This window comes from Pseudochaenichthys georgianus, chromosome 7 (assembly GCF_902827115.2).
Source record: "Pseudochaenichthys georgianus chromosome 7, fPseGeo1.2, whole genome shotgun sequence".
NCBI lineage: Eukaryota > Metazoa > Chordata > Actinopteri > Perciformes > Channichthyidae > Pseudochaenichthys > Pseudochaenichthys georgianus.
This window is the reverse complement of record NC_047509.1, coordinates 3337828-3357962: the sequence shown is the minus strand read 5'-3', so window position 1 is coordinate 3357962 and position 20135 is coordinate 3337828. Positions and strand designations below refer to the sequence as shown.

Genomic DNA, 20135 nt, shown 5'->3' with positions numbered 1-20135 from the left:
GTGTTTCTAATCTGCTGTCTGTGTTTCTGCAGATCATAGAATGAAGCTCTTCAAACTCCATCAGTGTGTTTCCGGTGTGTGTGTGACATTTGCTTGCTGTGTTTTAATCTGTCTGAGCTGGGGATGTCACTGGATCTACTATAATGAAATCACGTCAATATGTTGTATGTATTTCTCCACAGTAAAGCATTGTTAAAATAGAAGTGTAGAGGGCAGTGAGTAAAGGGAAGGTAGAATTTGAAAGCTACGTTTTAATGATTACATGAAGTTCTTCCCAGGTTGGGTAGACCTATTATGCATTTCAAATAATATTTATAAATCTACATTTTAAATGAAATAATTGTGGTTATTTATAAACAAATCATGCCAAACTGGCTCCAAATCAGCATGTACTGTACACCCGGAAGACACAAATGAGATGCCCATTCACACACACCAATATACACACAATGTACCAGTGGCCCATCTATTAACTGCAAGGGGAACAAGGTAGCAAAATATTGAAAGAAATATACAAAACAATGCTAAAGTTCATATGGATGTAAAGACTGAAGTAAAGGCAGGGATAAACAGGGACAAGGAAAGAAAAGCTGGTTTGAGAAATGGTTGATATGTTAAATACAGTGTGCCCTTATTCATGCTTCTTTTATTCTACATTATGAGTGATGTTTTGTGGTAGCTGATATGTGCATGTTTTTAGGGGTGAGAAAGTTGAAGACAAAATATTGTTTAGATAATTGGAATCAGTCAGTGACAGTGTATTGTTTATTTATGGTACAAAAAGTACATTATATCAATCAATTAAGTCATATATCTAAAATGTACATGTAATTCCATGGACTGTAATGTCATAGTGCTGAACACACAGATAATGATCCCCTACAACTCTACGCAGTGTTTAGCTTGTTGTGGTTTGACATCAAATAACTGTGATTGAGTCCTTTTGGCTCTCACTAATCTTACCGATACACCTATAATCAGTTTTTTCCAAAAACAACTAACACTTCACTTCAATAGGATAATCACATCGCTATGTGTCTGATGGCTGTTTGCTAACATGTTAGCCACAAGTACTTCAAAAGCTAATGACACTACAGATCGGTCAGGTGTTCTGCCCCCTAGTGGCCAACAATCAATTCAAGAGTAATTATGAACCAGGTGCCAGTATTCAGACTGTTTGTACTAATATTTATTGTGTGGGTTTCACTGTAGTCTGTATATTTCTGAATGAGATCTTCAGTGTAGTATACAATAAATAAATACCTGTTGGTGTTGGACATGGTTTGCTGACTTCTTGAACTTCCTCTTCTACACCACCAAACTCCTCAACCTGTGATAAAGAAATCATAAAGGTCTCCGACAAAATGAACGTTACATAATGACCCTCCGCTCAAGCTGTAGGCAGAAATACATCCACACATGTCAACACACAGACAAATACAAGCTTTAACTTGACCTTTCACAACAAGAGCTGCAGTGCAGATGTTATAACCTAGATGATTTTCTGTTATACTTATAGTTGTGAAGCTAAACATGCATATCATATCATAAGGAAACATCATTGGGTCATTATAATAAGGTTCATGCCCTTAACAAGCATTAACCCCATGACCACAATTATAAAATAAATGTCTGTAAAATGACAACTCAGATTTTAAACATATTTGACTCTTTCTGTTATGAACTTAGGGTCGAGAATAGCGTTTTAAAATCTGTGACTTCACTTGTCTTTTTTGAATGGGTAACAATAAAGCTATCTTAAACAAATCTTTGCTTACAGAAGATCTGTAAAGTGGTCCCACAAATGTTCAGGATTATAGGTTGTGGCCATAAATATCCACAGTTAATTATACAGCAATCTTTTTCTTTGAAATAAAAAAAAGGTTGGTTCGAAATCTAGAGCTAAATGAGTAACATGATCATTAGCATATATTTTTTTAATTTACTAATCATAATTAACTGTTTCCAGTAAGTACAATTACCTTATGAAAGAAAACACCAATTTAAACATTCACTTTTGGTATTCAATTGAATTAAGTACTGGGGGAGTGCTTAAGTGCGGGTCCCCGGGCACTCATGGGGCGCATGGTTATGGATGTGTGGTGGTGCCAATAAGAAGGCCGAATTTGGATGCTGAGGGGCGGGCATCAAAGCACCACGAAATCCACCCCCCTTTTAGAATTACCAGGGGCATGAGGTTCTGGCGGGTGTGAATATCTGGGTTTAGTCTGTGGGGGAGTGCTTAAGTGCGGGTACCCGGGCACTCACGGTGTGCAAGGTTATGGAAGTGAATGTTAGGGACACATGCTGGAGGTCTTTAGTCCGTCCTTTGGGGGTCTTGGAGCGGCCAAATCCACACATTCTCACTCCCAACTCGGCCTATGTTGATGTTATGTCAGGGTCCCTGTCGTCACTTTCCAACGCAAGGGGGGGTCCTTTAGCGTCGAATTTCAACTTTCGGGGATGTCCATAGACTTCTATAGAGCTCCCTGGACGTATGTAGTACAAACCCCGTGATTAGTCCTCAATGGATGTTTGAGTGGCAGTGCGCCGAGGGTTACGCCGAGCGTCAAACAGCACTTTGAAATATGATGGAACCACGGCAGACTATCCAAAACTGGATTCGAACGGGTCCCCCCCCCACATTTTGCATATATGGCAGTAGCCATCGATCATCTTAAGATATACTTTATAGATCCCAAGTTGGAAATGTTTTCGTTACAGCAGCATGTGTAACAGTTGTAAATACGCAGTGGTGTTTATTTGTAAATAATTTAGTATAATCACACAAATTCTGTGTTTTATATTGAATAATTCTGTGTTCTTTATTTATTGAATGTTCAATACCTGAGAAGGTCAGAGATGAAAAACTTGGGTTGCAGGTTCCTCAACAGTGCATTACAAGACATCTATCAATATGTGTGTATACCTCCACAATTAAACTGTCATATTCTGCACATTTCTTATACTATCTACAGACATCTTATAAGAGTATAATAAATATGTATAATATCAGTTCAAATAAATGCTTCAACATAGTTAACATTGCAGGAAAGTTGATTGTCAAGTCCCAAAACAAACCATGCAATATATGAGACGTTAAGTACTTTGTCAGGCTTAATATTTATCTGTAGATACCCCCAAAGCTTTTTTCTTATTTAAAAGAAGACCTTAACCTAAAGTATTCTTTAATGTTTAAATAAAGCCTAATTGTTGTCCGTTTTGCACATCCTCCTATTAATATCTTTGTACATCCGGCACTAAACTGTTTTATTGTAGAGATCACTACAGTATCTTCTTGATATTTTCTGTTAAATATTTCTATCATTGACCTTCTACTTTCCCCCTAATTTGTATGCACTTCAATAATGTGCTTTAACCACTAGGCGGGTTAAAAAACTGTCAAGTTTACAGTGTTAACACAATAAAATATACTGCTGTTTCCAGTTTAGTTTATGATGGATGTATTTTGTTATCCACACATATATATTTTTTATATTTGTAACACCAAACCGACAGAAAAGATGGTCTTAATATGACCCATTGGTCGAGTTCAGTGATTCTCAAATGGGGGTACGCGTACCCCTATGGGTACGTTGGGGTACTGCAGGGGGTACGTGAGATTTTAAAAAAAAAAAAAATCTTGGTACAATAAGTTAAATTGAAAACACAATTGTATATAAAATATTCCTAGAACCACCAAGGGGGTCCTCATATAAACATGTCAAATTTGTGTATTGTATTTTATAGTTTTGCATAATATATCATTTTGTTCATTGGTTTGTTAAACAGATATTACTTCAGTTGAAAGACTCCTTGGAAAAATCAGTTTAAAATTTGTTTCGTTATGTTATTTTTTTTCATGCATAAAATGAAAATATCCTTAGTTTGTTGTAATGCATGCATAAAGGAGGTAATACATCACACACTGAGGGAACATCACTATATTGGAATTATTTGTATAGGCTTTGTCGATCAAAAATGTTCGGGTTAGGTCAGCGGGTACTCGGCTGAGAAAATGTTTCAAAGGGGGAACATTACTGAAAAAAGTTTGAGAAGCACTGGTCTAGTTAATAGAAAATATTTTGAAAATATAGCTTCCTGTGTTCGAATGAGCTGCTCCGACTGTCGGACCTGACGGACTCCAAAAGTCCGACATTATACAATCAAACAAATAAATAAACACAAGGATAATTGTGTCTTATTGTTGAGTAAATAACAGTGTGTGGTTTAGCCCCTACTCTCCCCCTAACTGACGGCAACAAAAGTCCAACATTATACAATTAAAATAAAGAAGTAAAAACAATAAGTGTGGCTTGATATTGAGTAAGAAAAAGGTTGATAAACGCTGAGAGAATGGATCTGCGGAGAGCATTTCTCCGCAATCTCAACTCGTCCATTACCAACGTTCAGGCAGCTCTATGCAAGTCAATGGGACTCCCTGATAGTTGACGCTAAAGGGCCCCCCACTGCGTTTGATAGTGACGCCAAGGGATCCTGACATAACGTCAACATCGGCCGAGTTGGGAGTGAGAATGTGTTGGCCAAAGGTATATTTCCCGTTCTCTTTCCTGGATGATGGATATAACCTAAGTGCACATGTTAGGGACACATGCTGGAGGTCTTTAGTCCGTCCTTTGATGCACTATTCCCCGCATTTTAAACACTGTTCCTGCCTTGTCATGTGCTTTATTGTAGCCTGGTTCATGTCCAATTGATGTACTTGATGTATATGTCTCTGTATTTTACACTGTTGTACAATACACATACATGTACATACAAATTAAAGTGCTTAATGTCCAACTAATGTACTTGAATTTGTATGGTATATGTCTTGTTTGTACACTTACAATCAATTCAACTTAGCATCGGCAGCAAACCTTGTGTATATTAATGTAAACCCTTCAATATGTTATATAGAAATAATCTTTTAAGTGTATTTATTTTGAACACAGCAAGTGCATTGCTTGAAATGGATTTCGCTTTGAAGAGACAAAAAAGGCACAGCACCATCTAGTGGCCTTATTGAGAACAGGCTTAACCAAGGCTTAACTTGCGCGAGAATTCACGAGTCCAAGTTCAAGCCCCCATCAATCAGTGCGCGAGTCGAGTCACGAGTCATGAAAATCGGCACTCGAGTCGAGTCCGAGTCCAGGACTCGAGTACTCTGCTATCAGCTGACGCCAACAGGCAGGAACAGGGAGACAAAACGCTGAGAGCAAAGCAGCCCAAGGTTTCAGGCCTGATCTCAGCGAGGTCAAACTGATAAACTGGGTCAAAGTTATGGGCCTAAAAATGTTTCCCCAACACCCCCCACACCAGAGACAATCCAGGGAGCGGACATTGAGATTGTGAAATCCTACAAATACCTGGGTGTTCATCTGAACAATAAACTGGGCTGGACTGATCATTCTGCTGTTCTGTACAAGAAGGGACAGAGCCGACTCTTTCTGCTGAGGAGACTGAGGTCTTTCTGGGTGTAGGGGGCACTCCTTCAGACATTTTATGACTCTGTTGTGGAAAAGGAGGGGGTGTGTTGCTTTATGTGAGGAAAACCATTACTTGTAGGGAGATTACACTCCCAGCTAATATTGAGTTTGATAGTGTTGGTATGGAAATCACACTTTCTGAGGAAATGTCCCTCACCATGATTTGCCTATATCGACAACCCACCACTAAGGTGGATTTCTATGGTCAGGTAAGACTCATGCTGAATTCCTGTGACTCCAACACAGAGCTAATTATTTTAGGAGTCTTTAACATAAACTGGATTGATAGACAAAATAGAAAGAACTTAAAACAGATCACGGATAAACACAACTAATGGATCAACCGAGAATAACCAAAACCTCCAAGACTATTATAGATCTATTATTTACAAGCAAAGCTGACAGAATAGTTTAAACCTACAACTTACTGACTGGTCTTTCTGACCATAATCTTATTCTTTTTACCAGGACACTCACAAAAAAAAGGTTCATGGCCACACCTAAAACCCCTGCCTTCGGTTCTTGCAACATTTTATGGATGCAGTGAAAATGATTGATTGGGGCGACGCTCTGTCCTCTGAAGATATTGGTGAAAACAGTGATCTGTTCATATCTAAAATGAATGACACAATGTCTTCCTTCTCAAGGAGAGGGTGCCTTAGGGATAGGAAGGAACATCATCTTCCCTGGCTGAATCAACAATGCAGGAATCTAATAAAATCTAGTGACCAACTATTTGTTGTGTAATAGAAGCTTCGAATGAAGAACCAAGCACAGTCTATTTCAAACTGAACCTTTACTTTATATTCCTTAAACAGTTTCCAAAAAGAACGGTGGAAGACAGAGAAAATGCACTCGACATGCTCTTATTCAATTTTTTCTAACAGGAAGCAGACAGAGGAAGAGACATACTTGCACTTCAAAATAAAAGCATTTCTTGTGAAACGTACCTTTTAACTTATATCAAGAAATCAAATAATCAAATGTTTTAATGCCTTAAATAAAACAAGTTACAACACTATTAAAGTAGAGCTTGAAATCCGGACTATCCACTGATAGACAGCAATTCACTCATGCTCGTAACAAAGTAACACAAACAATAAGACAGGCCAAAGCTAACTTTTTCATCAATATAATTGAAGGTGCGAAAGGTAACTGTAAAAAAGTTTGGCAAATCTTAAATCAACTATTAGGTAAACATACCAAACAGGAAAATAATGTTAAGAATAAAAAATCAATGATGCCCTGATAAAAGACCCCATCTGAGGTCTCACCTAGCCCGACTGTGGATACACACCCCGTTTTTTACCTGGAGGAAATCACAGAGGTTGAGGTAAAACATATGATCTCAGGGTTAAGAGGTTCTAAGGCTAGGGATGCATATGATTTCGATACAAACTTTATAAAGACACATATCGACGGTCTAATAAAACCAATCACTATGCCAGTGAATCAATCTATCAGCACGAGGAAAGTTCCATCATCCTGGAACGTGGCCACGGTGACACCGATCTTTACATCTGGGGATAAGGCAATGATGTCCAATTATAGACCTACCAGCATCCTCCCCTGTGTCTCTAAGATAGCTGAGAAATGGGTGTCAAAACTAATCACCAAACATTTAGACAAAGGTTTCGCTCCACTCCACCCAATGCAGTTTGGTTTTCGTGCTCACCACTCCACTGAGACAGCTAACTGTGTCTTTGTGGAAAAGGTTAAATGTATGTTGGACACAAGCCCATATATAGGTGCTGTCTTCCTTGATCACAGGATCAATCTTACTAACTGCCGTCTGTGCAATTTACTCCGCGCGAGTTGGCAGACTTTATTTTGCTTACTTTAACATAATTTTTCATGGTGGGGCTAAGCCATTTCTTGGTATGGGTGTAGCCTACCCCAGCCATACCCTGGCGCTGCCACTGGTGGCACGTATGGGGCGGGCCATTCTGCACATGCGTTAAATGCGTTAAATATTGTAACGCAATTAATTCAAAAAATTAATTACCGCCGTTAACGCGATAATTTTGACAGCACTAGTTTCTATACATTGGTTTGAGTCTTACTTATCGAAAAGAAAACAGTGTGTTTTGGTCAACAGGGCCAAATCCCCCTACCTTGTCAACCCTGTTGGGGTTCCGCAAGGTTCCGTTCTTGGACCGTTACTTTTTTCACTGCAATGACTTGCCTAATGTATGTCCTGAGTTGAATGTGCAAATGTATGCCGATGATACGGTCATCTTTATTCAGAGGGAAAACACTGAAATGATCTAATCTCTCAAATGCATTGGACAAGGTTCAACACTGGCTGAACAACATTTGCTTACAGTTAAATGTAAAAAAAAACAGTATGCATGATGTTCAGTAAACGACCAGTCAAAATTGAAGGATCCAAAGTATTTTTAACAGAGCAGAAATAGAACTAGTCTCCCACTTCAAGTATCTTGGAGTCAAACCCTGATTCATGCATTCATCACTTCACGACTCGACTACTGCAATAGCATCCTCTAGAGTCTACGGCATACCATCCAACTTCCTCAATAAACATATCCAGAACTCTGCTGCCCGCCTCCTCACCCACACCCGCTCCCGAGACCACATCACTCCCATCCTCCAGAACCTCCACTGGCTCACCGTCCGTCAAAGAATTAACTTCAAAGTCCTCCTGATTACTCACAAAGCCCTCAACAATCAGCACCCCCCCTACCTCACAGACCTGCTGCACCACCACACCCCTTCCCGCTGCCTCCGCTCATCAGAAGCCAACCTCCTCTCCATCCCCACCCGCATCAACCACCAGACCTAGGGGGACAGAGCCTTCTCCGTTGCTGCCCCCTCCCTCTGGAACTCACTCCCACAACCCACCAGAGACTGCACTGACCTCACCACCTTCAACACACTTATCTGGCTTTTAATGTGTGATTGTTTTTGTATTATTTGACTTTAACTTTAACTATATATTTATTTGTTGTTCATCTATTTTATTTTCTCTTCACTATATGTAAAGCGTCTTTGAGCACCTGTAAAAGTGCTAACAAATTAAATCTATTATTATTATTATATTGGACTCGAACTTGACTTTTAAGAAACACATCAAAAAAGTATCCAATACCATTCAACTTACAACATTTTAAACAAATTAGACCTTTCTTAACTGTCAATGCTGCAAAGTCATACCTCCACTGTATGATTCTATCCCACATTGAATACTGTTTTACAAACTGGTCGTTTGCTTGTCCCACACACATTAAACCCATAGCACAGCTGTACGAGAGAGCTATCAAGGTGTTTGACAGAAAGCCATATTCATACCACCTTGAAAACACAATTTCTTGAGTTTTGACCATTTTCAAGTCTTTTAAAAGTATGTGCTTTATTTATAAATGTGTACATGGACTGACCCCCCCCCCCCTTTTTCATCCACAAAAACACACTGGACGCTGCACTAGGTCAGAAACCAGAGGAGACTGTGAAGTCCACCGCAGACGGACCACTTTTGGACAAAATATACTTTCAATTAAAGGTAGCTCGTTCTGTAATTGTCTCCCAACTGAGATACGGGATTGACTTAATGCACTTTAACACAGGGGTATCATCTCTTGCACTTTATGTATCTCTTGTATCTTCTCTTGCACTTTATATGTCGTTGCTGCCATATTGTATTACCATGTGTTAAATACTTGTATGCTGCTCTTGCTCTTTTGCACTTTTTGCACATTATCATGTATTTGTTTTTGCCATGTTTGTAAAATGTAATTTTCTTAAATGTTGTATGTGAGGGACTGCGGATGGAAATTAGCCCCAAGCTAAATCTGGCATATTTACGCTTGACACATTTGATTGTTTTAAGTGTTCATTGATGTGCATTGTCCCTGCTAAATAAACGATTAAATAAATAATCAGCCATTTTCTATGGTGTGGCCTGCTGGGGCTGCAGCATCTCGGCTGCTGATCGGAAGAGACTGAACAGACTGGTAAGGAAGGCCAGCTTTGTGCCCAATGTCTCACTGAGAGATATTCACAGCTCCTTCCTTCCTGCAGCGGTCAGACTGTATAACCCTCATGGTCCCTGGTAGACCCCCACACATAACAACAAAGACTATAACACCCCTTGTTGTGCAATACCAATTATGTGCAATATATAAATATTCCGTAAATAGCTGTTACAGGATGTGTGTTTAGTAAATTGTGTAATTTTTGTATCTTTAATATTTGCTAAGCATGCTTCTTGTTAACATTAAGCTGTCGTTGGCTCTTTTCTTGCTGTAACAAATGCAATGTCCTCACGCAATGTTTTTTAAATGTATTATTATTAAACAATTATTCAAGTCCCATTGAGAATGGACAACGTATCATCCAATGAAGCCCTGGTCAAGACATGGGCAACAGTATTTCCTAACAAACTGGCCTACATGTAAAACAAACACACTACTTTTACAATGACACCCACATAAACTTTGAAACAAACATGCGTATCAGCTGTATGCAAAGGACGAAAAGGGGAACAGACCAAAGATGGACTGATGAATTCATTGTAGGTCTGCAGGAAGTCAATGAAAGCCACAGAACTTTGAATATGTATATGTGATTCTTCCCTTTAGCTCCGTTTCCTTCTTTTGCCATTAGTGCTTCAGTGTAATGTGGCTCTTGAATAAGTGTTGGGAAAATACCGAATGTACTTTTCCAATATCAGAGTAACATGATAACAAAGGCCCAACTGTAGCTGTGTACATGACAGGATGTATGATTGATTACCTAGAAGAGCATCAGGACTGTTTTAGGCATATGACAGCTCTGTGATTAACATGATGATTCAGCCTCTATGGAGATACACATATGGCTGTCATGTTTATTGCTTACGTGGGTCTTAGACAATCTGAACGAAGCATTGAATACTGCTTTGAACCGGTATACATGTATCTTGTGACTGTAACTCCCTCTCTTGGATATCAGCGTGTGAAGGACACTGTTCAGGAACTAGTTGATGCTCTGTATGTGATGACTCCTTCCATTCTGGAGAGGATAATAAATACATGGACCCTGATATTGAAGCTGAAGCCGGTGACGAGTGATACTTTTCCAACAAGTTGCATTGATGACCTTTTTTACCTCACAGGTTGCGGTTTAATTTCAAAAGATTATCCTATCGTCTTTTCCAAACCACTATTCCTTAACTTCTGAGTTAAACATCATAGGGTTAAGAGAAAATGCAAAGGAGAATACATCAGGACTCAGGTGCGAAGAGAATCTGACTGCACTTACATTAGGCTGTTAATGATTGGCCAGCGGATGTTATTGATGTGCGTCTGCCATGAGGAAACAGTAGTAGTAGTAGTATTACCATAAGCGCATGTAGATACTTTGCTCTTTGTGGTGATGATTTATAAACATGAAAAACAGTGAACAACATTAAAAAATATACAACATTTTCGCCTTTCGTTTCTAAAAGGGTGGTTGAGTGTATCCTAAACTAAAGGAGATTATAAAGGAACAACGCATTCTCTCTCCCAACTCTTACTATAGTGAAGTTATGTCAGGATCCCTTGGCGTCACTATCAAAAGCAGTGTATAAAATATAATGACCCTTTAGCGTCAATTTTCAACTATCAGGGAGTCCCATTGACTTGCATAGAGCTCCCTAAACGTTGTTAATAGACGAGTTGGGATCGCGGGGAAATGCTCTCCGCAGATCCATTCTCACAGCGTTTATCAACCTTTTTCTTACTCAATATCAAGCCACACTTATTGTTTTTACTTCTTTATTTTAATTGTATAATGTTGGACTTTTGTTGCCGTCAGTTAGGGGGAGAGTAGGGGCTCAGAATACTGAAATCTGTATTGTTTTCTAAACCACACACTGTTATTTACTCAACAATAAGACACAATTATCCTTGTGTTTATTTATTTGTTTGATTGTATAATGTTGCATTATGTCTGACTTTTGGAGTCCGTCAGGACCGAGGGTCGGAGCAGCTCATTCGAACACAGGAAGCTGCATTTTCAAAATAAGAGTTCATTTGAATATTTGTTGATTCATATTTATATATGATAATATATGTTGCATTAACTAGACCACTGGGTCATGTTAAGAACATATTTTTGTCGGTTTGAGGTTACAAATATCAAAACAATATATGTGTCCATAACAAAATACATCCGTCATAAACTAAACTGGAAACTTATAGTGGAAAGTATAATGTATTGTGTTAACACTTTAAACTTGACCGTTTTTTAACCCACACCGCCTAGTGGTTAAAGCATGTTATTGAATTTTTGTATTGAATATGTTATATCTGATGAAAACATAAAAGCAGGGGCGGACTGGGGGGGAAAAGTGGCCCGGGGATTAATTGACAGACAGGCCCACTTAATGCGCGGCATGTATCGGCCGGCCGGCGACGAAAGTATGTTACAAAAAACAACAAAAAACCCTATGCATTTAATGTTATTTTGGACAATTATTCATATAGTAATCACATTACCTGAGCCCTTGAGTTGCCGAGAGCAAAATAGTTACGGCATATATTTAGTGATTTTAATGTTAACAGATCATTGATGCAATAACATTTGGACCCAATTTGCCTGACTTGACACATGGAATAAAACATGGGCGACGTACGAAGCATCCTCAATGTGGGTGAGACAATTTAACAGATTTTTTTTTAAATGTTGAAGTTAAATGCATCAATCTGGTCAATTTTGGTCAAAATTAGGGACTAAATCTATGGCAGTCAGTAGGGGCTTGGACTGTGAGCCGTATGGTCGCCGGTTCAAGTCCCCGACCAGACCTATTTGGAGTGTGGACTTCTACTTGGAGAGGTCCCAGTTCACCTCCTGCCCTGCCGTGGTGCCCTTGAGCAAGGCACCAGACAAGGCTGTACCTTTAGTAATGAATATTAAATGTTGTGAGGAAATCTTTCCACCAATAATTCCAATAAGTAATCCAAAATGTATTCACTTCAGGTTTACGAAAGTAACTGTAATCCGATTACTCGTTTTTCAAATTAATACAGTTAATTGATTTTTGTATTCTGATTACATAACGCCGTTACATTCCATTACAACCCAACCCTGGCCACACCCCACTGGGCTGGGCTGGGCCAGAACACTTACAAATGTGGGCCGGTAGGATTTAGGCAAAAAAAGAATCTTTTTTTTTTTGGTGGCCCTCCGGCCCACACACAGCACCGGCCCACCGGGGAAACTCCCGGTATTCCCAATGGCCAGTCCGCCCCTGCATAAAAGTACATACTTTCATTGGGGGAAAGTAGAAGGTCAATGATAGAAATATAGAATAGAAAATATCAAGAAGATACTGTAAGTGATATCTACAATAAAACAGTTTAGTGCCGGATGTCCAAAGATATTAATAGGATGATGTGCAAAACAGACAAACTAATAAGGCTTTATTCAAACATTAAAGAGTACTATAGGTTAAGGTCTTCTTTTAAATAAGAAAACAGCTTTGGGGGTATCTACAGATAAATATTAAGCCTGACAAAGTACTTAACGTTTAAAATATTGCATAGTTTGTTTTGGGACTTGACAATCACCTTTCCTGCAATGTTAACTATGTAGAAGTATTTATTTTAACTGACATTATACATATGTATTATACTCTTATAAGATGTCTGTAGATAGTATAAGAAATGTGCAGAATATGACAGTTTAATGGTGAAGGTATACACACATTGATAGATGTCTTGTAATGCACTGTTGAGGAACCTGCGACCCAGGTTTTTCATCTCCGGCCTTGTCAGGTATTGAACATTCAATAAATAAAGAACACAGAATTGTTGAATATAAAACACAGAATTTGTGTGATTATACTAAATGATTTCCAAATAAAAACCACTGCATATTTACAACTGTTACACATGCTGCTGTAACGAAAATGTTTCCAATCAATAAAGTATATCTTATCTTAAGATGATCGATGGCTACTGCCATATTTGCAAAATGTGCCTCTGATCCTTGACAAGTGCATGTTTCAGGCTTATCAATGAACAACAGGAGGGGTCACAGACATAAGACCTGTTAAAAGCTGTTAAATTTAACAGCTGGTTGCATTTAAATAACTGTTTCGATGTGTTCCAGTCAGGCTTTCGTCCAAACCACAGCACTGAGACTGCTCTTGTAAAGGTCTATAATGACATCCACTTAAACACAGACAGTGGCAGAACTTCAGTGTTAGTATTATTAGATCTCAGTGCTGCGTTTGACACTGTTGACCACAGCATATTACTAGACCGACTGGAAAACTATCTTCAGTAGACTGGACTACTGCAATGGTGTCTTCACAGGTCTCACTATAAAATCTATTAGAAAGCTGCAGCTGATTCAGAACGCCGCTGCTCGAGTCCTCACTAACACTAAGAAAGAGGATCACATCACTCCTGTTCTGAAGTCTTTACACTGGCTTCCTGTGTGTCAAAGAATAGATTTCTAAATACTGCTGCTGGTTTATAAAGCACTGAATGGTTTAGGCCCAAAATACATTTCTGACCTCCTGCTAAACTATGAACCATCCAGATCTCTCAGGTCTTCAGGGACTGGTCAGCTTCCTGTCCCCAGAGTCAGAACTAAACATGGAGAAGCAGCGTTCAGTTATTATGCTCCAAACATCTGGAACAAACTCCCAGAAACCTGCAGGTCCGCTGCAACTCTGACTACTTTTAAATCCAGGCTGAAGACTTTTCTTTTTGTCGCTGCTTTTAATTGAACTATTCACATCTTAAACTGCACTGTAACTTTTATCCATGTATTTTTTCTTAATGTCTTTCATTTTTTGTTTTTCTTTTAATGTTTCTTTTATTATCTTTTACTGTTTTTAAATGCCTTTATCTGAATGTCTTTCATTTTTGTAAAGCACCTTGAATTGCCTGGTGCTGAAAGGTGCTATATAAATAAACAAGGTGCTATATAAATAAACTTAACTTGCCTTGCCTTGCCTTAAATAAATGAAAAGCATATTTCTTTCCTCAAAGTCCTCATGCAACAGAATTCAGCTGCAACAATGATCTGAATAATTAATTAGTTACGATCATTTTGATAGAAGATTGAGAATGTGATGCTTTTCCTTGTTATATATGGTTATGAATTTAATATGTTTAGGGTTTTTACTATTGAATGTATTTGCTTGGCTGGTGGGAGATAATAATAAAATGTTTGACTTTTGATCAAGATTAAATCACCAATAACAAAAGGACCTTTAATGACATTTCATACAAAAATGTGTTTTTTTTTATTTGCATCCTAATTATTGTTTTTTTGTCTCACAATATCTTCAAATGAGTTATGTTGAAAACAGTAACAGGCCGTAGATTTCACACCTAGGCCTTCATAATGTCTACCTGAATGAATCCACCTCCTAATAGCATTATTATGACGTCACGCTATAGAAGCATTAATATGAAACATTAACGCAGTATAACAGGGCGCTGCATCACAGACAGGTTTCTGATGTAGCGAGAATGAATGCCATTACTAAAGCCAGAACACCGAACAACACAATTCAACAAGCCTCCTTTCACTGCTGCGCCGCACATCCTCTCTAGCAGAAGCAACAATATTTACTTAATAAAATGACAAGAAAATATCAACAATGTTAAATAAAAGTCATTATAGCCGTTACTCACCAATACGTTTGATTATTTGTTCCCAAAAACCATCGTCCTTTCTTTCTTTCTGAAGAGTTCAGTTGCTGTGTTGTTCAGATTACCTGAGGGGTTCAGTTCCAATAATAGGTCCTGTTCTAACGCCATGGAGGCTGATGCTGGAAGTCGAGTCAGTTCAGTCGTATTTCTGTCAAAACACATCGGGGAATATAGGAATGAACAGAGTCCTGCTTCTGACACGGCTCAGTTCTCTTTATCCATGAACCTTCCTAAGAACACCTCAGCCACATCCATCATGCTGCACTTTGTAATGGAGGGTCTGTCTTCTTGTTGGGGGAAATTCAGAAGATCTTTGGTGAGAGATGTTTGGCCGGAATATATGCAAGATCCTGGATGACAAGACGCTTTTTTTTTTTTTAAATATAGGTAATGCCTTTTAGCCTATAAAGTGATTTTTGAAAAGTGAGGTTTTGAAATATGAAGCTTTTTTAATTGTAAAGCAGCTCTAAACATTCTGAATGTGTCTCCGTTCATGTTGGTTTGCAGTAAACACCATCAGAGGGTGAACATGGACTTAAGCCTTTGCCGTTAAAGTAAAATCCTTTTGAGCAGCTACAACAAAGCGTTTGAAACAGACACAAAGAAAAAGGAAGTTTGTGTAACATTAAAGCATGAACAAATGTTTTACTGGAATACCCAAAGTATGAAGCTGGAAGTTAGTGCAATAATTCTTACACCGGTTTTGTGATCTTTTAAATATATTAGCTTGTAAGCTGTAAAAGTTTCTCATTATATGAAATGATCAGCGTTGTTTCAGACTTTTTGTATTTTTTTTTGTTTATGGGCATGAATTTGGTTTTCCTGCTGCATCACCAGTGCTACGCCCACATTACTCTATTGGTCTCTCCTTGTAAATGCATGGGCAAATGTAAGTGAATAATCCTGATGTAAAAAAGGTGTCAGTCCCATATCCACTTTGCATTTGACCTAATATTGAATGTCAACAGCTGCACATCTACAGTGTCATTCCAAAAGAGAGGAACAGAGAAGAGACAAGGATGGAAAAGGTTCTTCTGATCATCATCGCTCTTTCAGGTAATTATTATTTTTATATAAAATATATTATCCCATTAGCAATTTGTAGTACTTTCTATTTTGGTTTCCGTCTGACAATTACTTAAGTTATTTAATTTACAGTTTAACTTCAATGTACTTTGGAGAAGTCGGTTCAGTAGTTGATATTGAATCTAATCAAAGTGTCTGTGTCTCTGCAGGGCTGAGCGCTGTCTCCTCACATGCTGAACGTCAGTACCATTTTGTTTCTGAAGCAAAGAGCATGTCTGAAGCACAGAGATACTGCAGAGAGAAACACACAGACCTGGCCACTGTAGACAGCATGGAGGTCGTGAAGCTCCTGAACGACATGGCAGGCCAACACAACCAAGTGAGGTCACTCTTCTCTGTCTTTCGATTCAAATGAGTTACATTTCTTTTAGAGTTAAATTTAAAAAGGAGAGATTATCACAGAAAGCTAAACCTGTTTTAAAGTCCTATGGAAACCTGAGTATTAAAACAGAGTTGAAAATGTTTTAAGCCAAAGCTATAGCATGAAACCCTGTAATAAAGTGGAAGAGGTTCAGAGTAACAAGGCTGTGAAGGAATGTTGACTTGAGGGGATTCCCTTTAGATCACCACGTACCAAGGCTGGTCTCATAAAGGCAAACCTTCTCTTTATTAAACATACACATGTTCTCAAGCAGCAGCTTTAAAAGCTTCAACAGGATGTACTAAATATAACAATGTCTTGCTTTCAGTCAGCCTGGATAGGGCTGCACGATGACCGGGACACCTGGAGGTGGTCGATGTCAGACCCAAGCTTCTACGGACCGGGGGAGACGGAGTTCAGACCATGGGAGACTGGACAACCAAGCAACGGGCACGATGAACAATGCACATTTTTTTATTATTATGGAACATGGTATAATTATGATTGTAATAACCTCCTCCAGGCGATCTGCTTTGATGTCACAGGTAAGAAAATAAACTTAAAATTAATATTACACATTTAAAATCATATTTTAAGCTTCTGAAATACGATGCATTGATCTTTATCTAACTAGCGGATCCCAACCTTTTTTCTTTGTGACTTTTTTTCTTTTGTTAGCAGTTCCACTAAAGACATTTCCCTTTTCACTCAAATTCACACATGGTTTCATTTAAATGATAACGTAAAAGGAAATTATGTATATACAATTTTTTGCAAACTTGTTTCAGAATTGTAGGTACGTTTTACATCTTATACATCTGTGCTAAACAGAATAAGAACAATATAGGATCAATATCATTTGAATGAAGCTTTAACCTGTAACACAGTGTCTTCACATCGTTGTACTCCTTTCTTTACTCAAATATCTGAATACTTCTCCATCACTGATACTACTAAAGTTTATTGCCAACATTCATCTGTTGAAAAACCCCAGAACTACAAATTACAAAGTACACATTTGTGGGATTTAAATGTAATATTTTATATTATAAAGACATAAATACCACCAGAGATGTGGCATTGATGTCAGGCTGTATGTCGTGGTGCCTCTACTCAGCTTCTCTGGGGTCCATTTTCAGGGCCGAATGCAGCATTTGTTCTCATTGAGAGATACATGACATGGACTCAGGCCCAGAGCTACTGCAGAGAACACCACACAGACCTGGCCAGTGTGAGAAACCCGGCGGAGAGCCAGCAGATTGTTGATCTGTTACCTGGAGGGGGTTATCGTTATTGGATCGGCCTTTACAGAGACTCCTGGAAGTGGTCCGATGGAAGCAACTCCTCCTTCAAGTACTGGAAAGTAAATAAACCTGACCTCAGAGCTTTAAAGGTTTGTGTGGCTGCAGCTTTCGACAACTCTGGAAAATGGGAGGACTTGGACTGTGGCCTGGAGAAACCATTCATCTGCTACGGACGTGAGTAACATTCACAGCTACGTCAAAGCAAGTGATGATATTGAGTCTGCTGAAAAAGAAGACACCATAAACGTTGTGACTGATGAAGTTTGTTTGTGTTTCTAGCTGTTGTGCCTGTTTCAATGCAAGTGATAAAGGTGAGGGTGCAGAAACCAAACGGTGTGGATCTGAACGACCCCGCTTTTCTGGCTGCGATGTTGGTGGAGGTAAATCATGTTTTCTACTTTGATGCAAAAACATCACCAGAAAGGAAAGTCACATGACATGAGAACAAGAGACGAAAGAGGTAGGAAACACATACATCACTATTAAAGAATAATTAATTCAACCAAAGTGAACGTAAATTAATTTCAATATGAATGAAATGGACCAAGATGAACATGAATGAAATTCTATCCATTATCCATTCAATACTTTGGCCACAAATAACAGGACCCAAGCATTTAGTAAGAAGACGTGTAAATATGTGCAGAAGTAAAGAGCAGAAACTTAGCCACATGCCACCAAATGCATTAGGAACATGTACAAATACTATTCCATAACCTGAGGTAAGCCTTCACACTGGAAGACATAAGGGGAACAGCTACCATTTCAGATGAGTGAGCTAAAGAGAGATCATCTGTTTTTACTGGAACGATAATTATAATGAGTTTTTGTGTCTCAGGCGAAAAAGAACCTAAGGGCCCAGGGATTGGAAGACAACGTCCAAGTGGCCTGGAGGAAGCAGCCGGATGGACACGTCTTCCACAAGGAGGAGGAGGAGGAGAGGGATGAGCTCTAAAGCTGAATTGCTGTGTGCGGCTTTTATCAGAGAAAAGTGTGTTTCTTTCCTCAAAGTCCTCGTGCGACAGAATTCAGCTGCAACAATGATCTGAATAATCAATTCGTTACGATCATTTTGATAGAAGATAGAGAATGTGATGCTTTTCCTTGTTAAATATGAATTTAATATGTTTAGGGTTTTTACTAATTAGTGTATTTGCTTGGCCGGTGGGAGATAATAATACAATGTTTGGCTTTTGATCAAGATTAAATTAATAATAAAAAAATGACCTTTAATGAATTTCATACAAAAACATGTTTCTTTATTTGCGTCCTAATTATTGTTTTTTTGTCTCACAATATCTTCAAATGAGTTATGTTGAAAACAGTAACAGGCCGTAGATTTCACACCTAGGCCTTCATAGTGTCTACCTGAATGAATCCACCTCCTAATAGCATTATTATGACGTCACGCTATAGAAGCATTAATATGAAACATTAACGCAGTATAACAGGGCGCTGCATCACAGACAGGTTTCTGATGTAGCGAGAATGAATGCCATTACTAAAGCCAGAACACCGAACAACACAATTCAACAAGCCTCCTTTCACTGCTACACCGCACATCCTCTCTAGCAGAAGCAACAATATTTACTCAATAAAATGACAAGAAAATATCAACAATGTTAAATAAAAGTCATTATCCTGTTCTAACGCCATGGAGGCTTTTAAATAAAAGTCATTATAGCCATTACTCACCAATACGTTTGATTATTTGTTCCCAAAAACCATCGTCCTTTCTTTCTTTCTGAAGAGTTCAGTTGCTGTGTTGTTCAGATTACCTGAGGGGTTCAGTTCCAATAATAGGTCCTGTTCTAACGCCATGGAGGCTGATGCTGGAAGTCGAGTCAGTTCAGTCGTATTTCTGTCAAAACACATCGGGGAATATAGGAATGAACAGAGTCCTGCTTCTGACACGGCTCAGTTCTCTTTATCCATGAACCTTCCTAAGAACACTTCCACCCCAGCCACATCCATCATGCTGCACTTTGTAATGGAGGGTATGTCCTCTTGTTGTCGTGTGCTATCCTTTACTCAATCCTTATTCTTCTTTATCCAACTTCCACCTTCAGGCTTCCGATATCAACTCTCTGTCCTACAGCGCCCTCTGGCTACAGTAACAGGACACAACATGTCCCCTTTTCTTGAAGGAATAACCTCCTACTGTCTGTATACAGCATCCTGTAACTCAAGACAATGACATCAACATATTAAACCATAAGGTATTACTGGTTCTTAGTGCAAG

At 38.7% G+C, this 20135-nt stretch overlaps 2 protein-coding genes and 1 long non-coding RNA gene across 3 annotated transcripts in view; 2 read left to right on the top strand and 1 right to left on the bottom strand.

The window, feature by feature from the left end:
- LOC117449133 (myosin-7B-like) overlaps nucleotides 1-1256 on the top strand; it is a 31775-nt gene extending 30519 nt beyond the window's left edge. Inside the window, exon 46 of the mRNA XM_034086549.1 lies at nucleotides 33-1256. Within this exon, the coding sequence (XP_033942440.1) occupies nucleotides 33-44 (12 nt within the window). The 3' untranslated portion in view covers nucleotides 45-1256. The remainder of the gene's footprint in view (nucleotides 1-32) is intronic.
- Nucleotides 1257-1262: 6 nt separating this feature from the next.
- Nucleotides 1263-19922, bottom strand: LOC139434170 (uncharacterized). Its single transcript, XR_011643586.1, has 3 exons — nucleotides 19589-19922; nucleotides 15125-15290; nucleotides 1263-1330 (listed from the first exon to the last, which is right to left on the bottom strand). It is a non-coding gene; the product is annotated as an uncharacterized lncRNA (long non-coding RNA).
- LOC117449608 (uncharacterized) lies at nucleotides 16162-18848 on the top strand. Its single transcript, XM_034087383.1, has 6 exons — nucleotides 16162-16198; nucleotides 16378-16547; nucleotides 17113-17134; nucleotides 17729-18067; nucleotides 18173-18273; nucleotides 18732-18848. Exons 1-6 carry the CDS (start codon nucleotides 16162-16164, stop codon nucleotides 18846-18848), a joined length of 786 nt encoding a protein of 261 aa, XP_033943274.1.
- Nucleotides 19923-20135: the final 213 nt, after the last annotated feature.

Coding starts and splice junctions, on each gene's coding strand:
- LOC117449608 (XM_034087383.1), top strand. CDS start 16,162: ATGGAAAAGGTTCTTCTGATCATCATCGCTCTTTCAG. Junction 16,199..16,377: donor GATCATCATCGCTCTTTCAG/GTAATTATTATT, acceptor GTGTCTCTGCAG/GGCTGAGCGCTGTCTCCTCA. Junction 16,548..17,112: donor TGGCAGGCCAACACAACCAA/GTGAGGTCACTC, acceptor AACCTCCTCCAG/GCGATCTGCTTTGATGTCAC.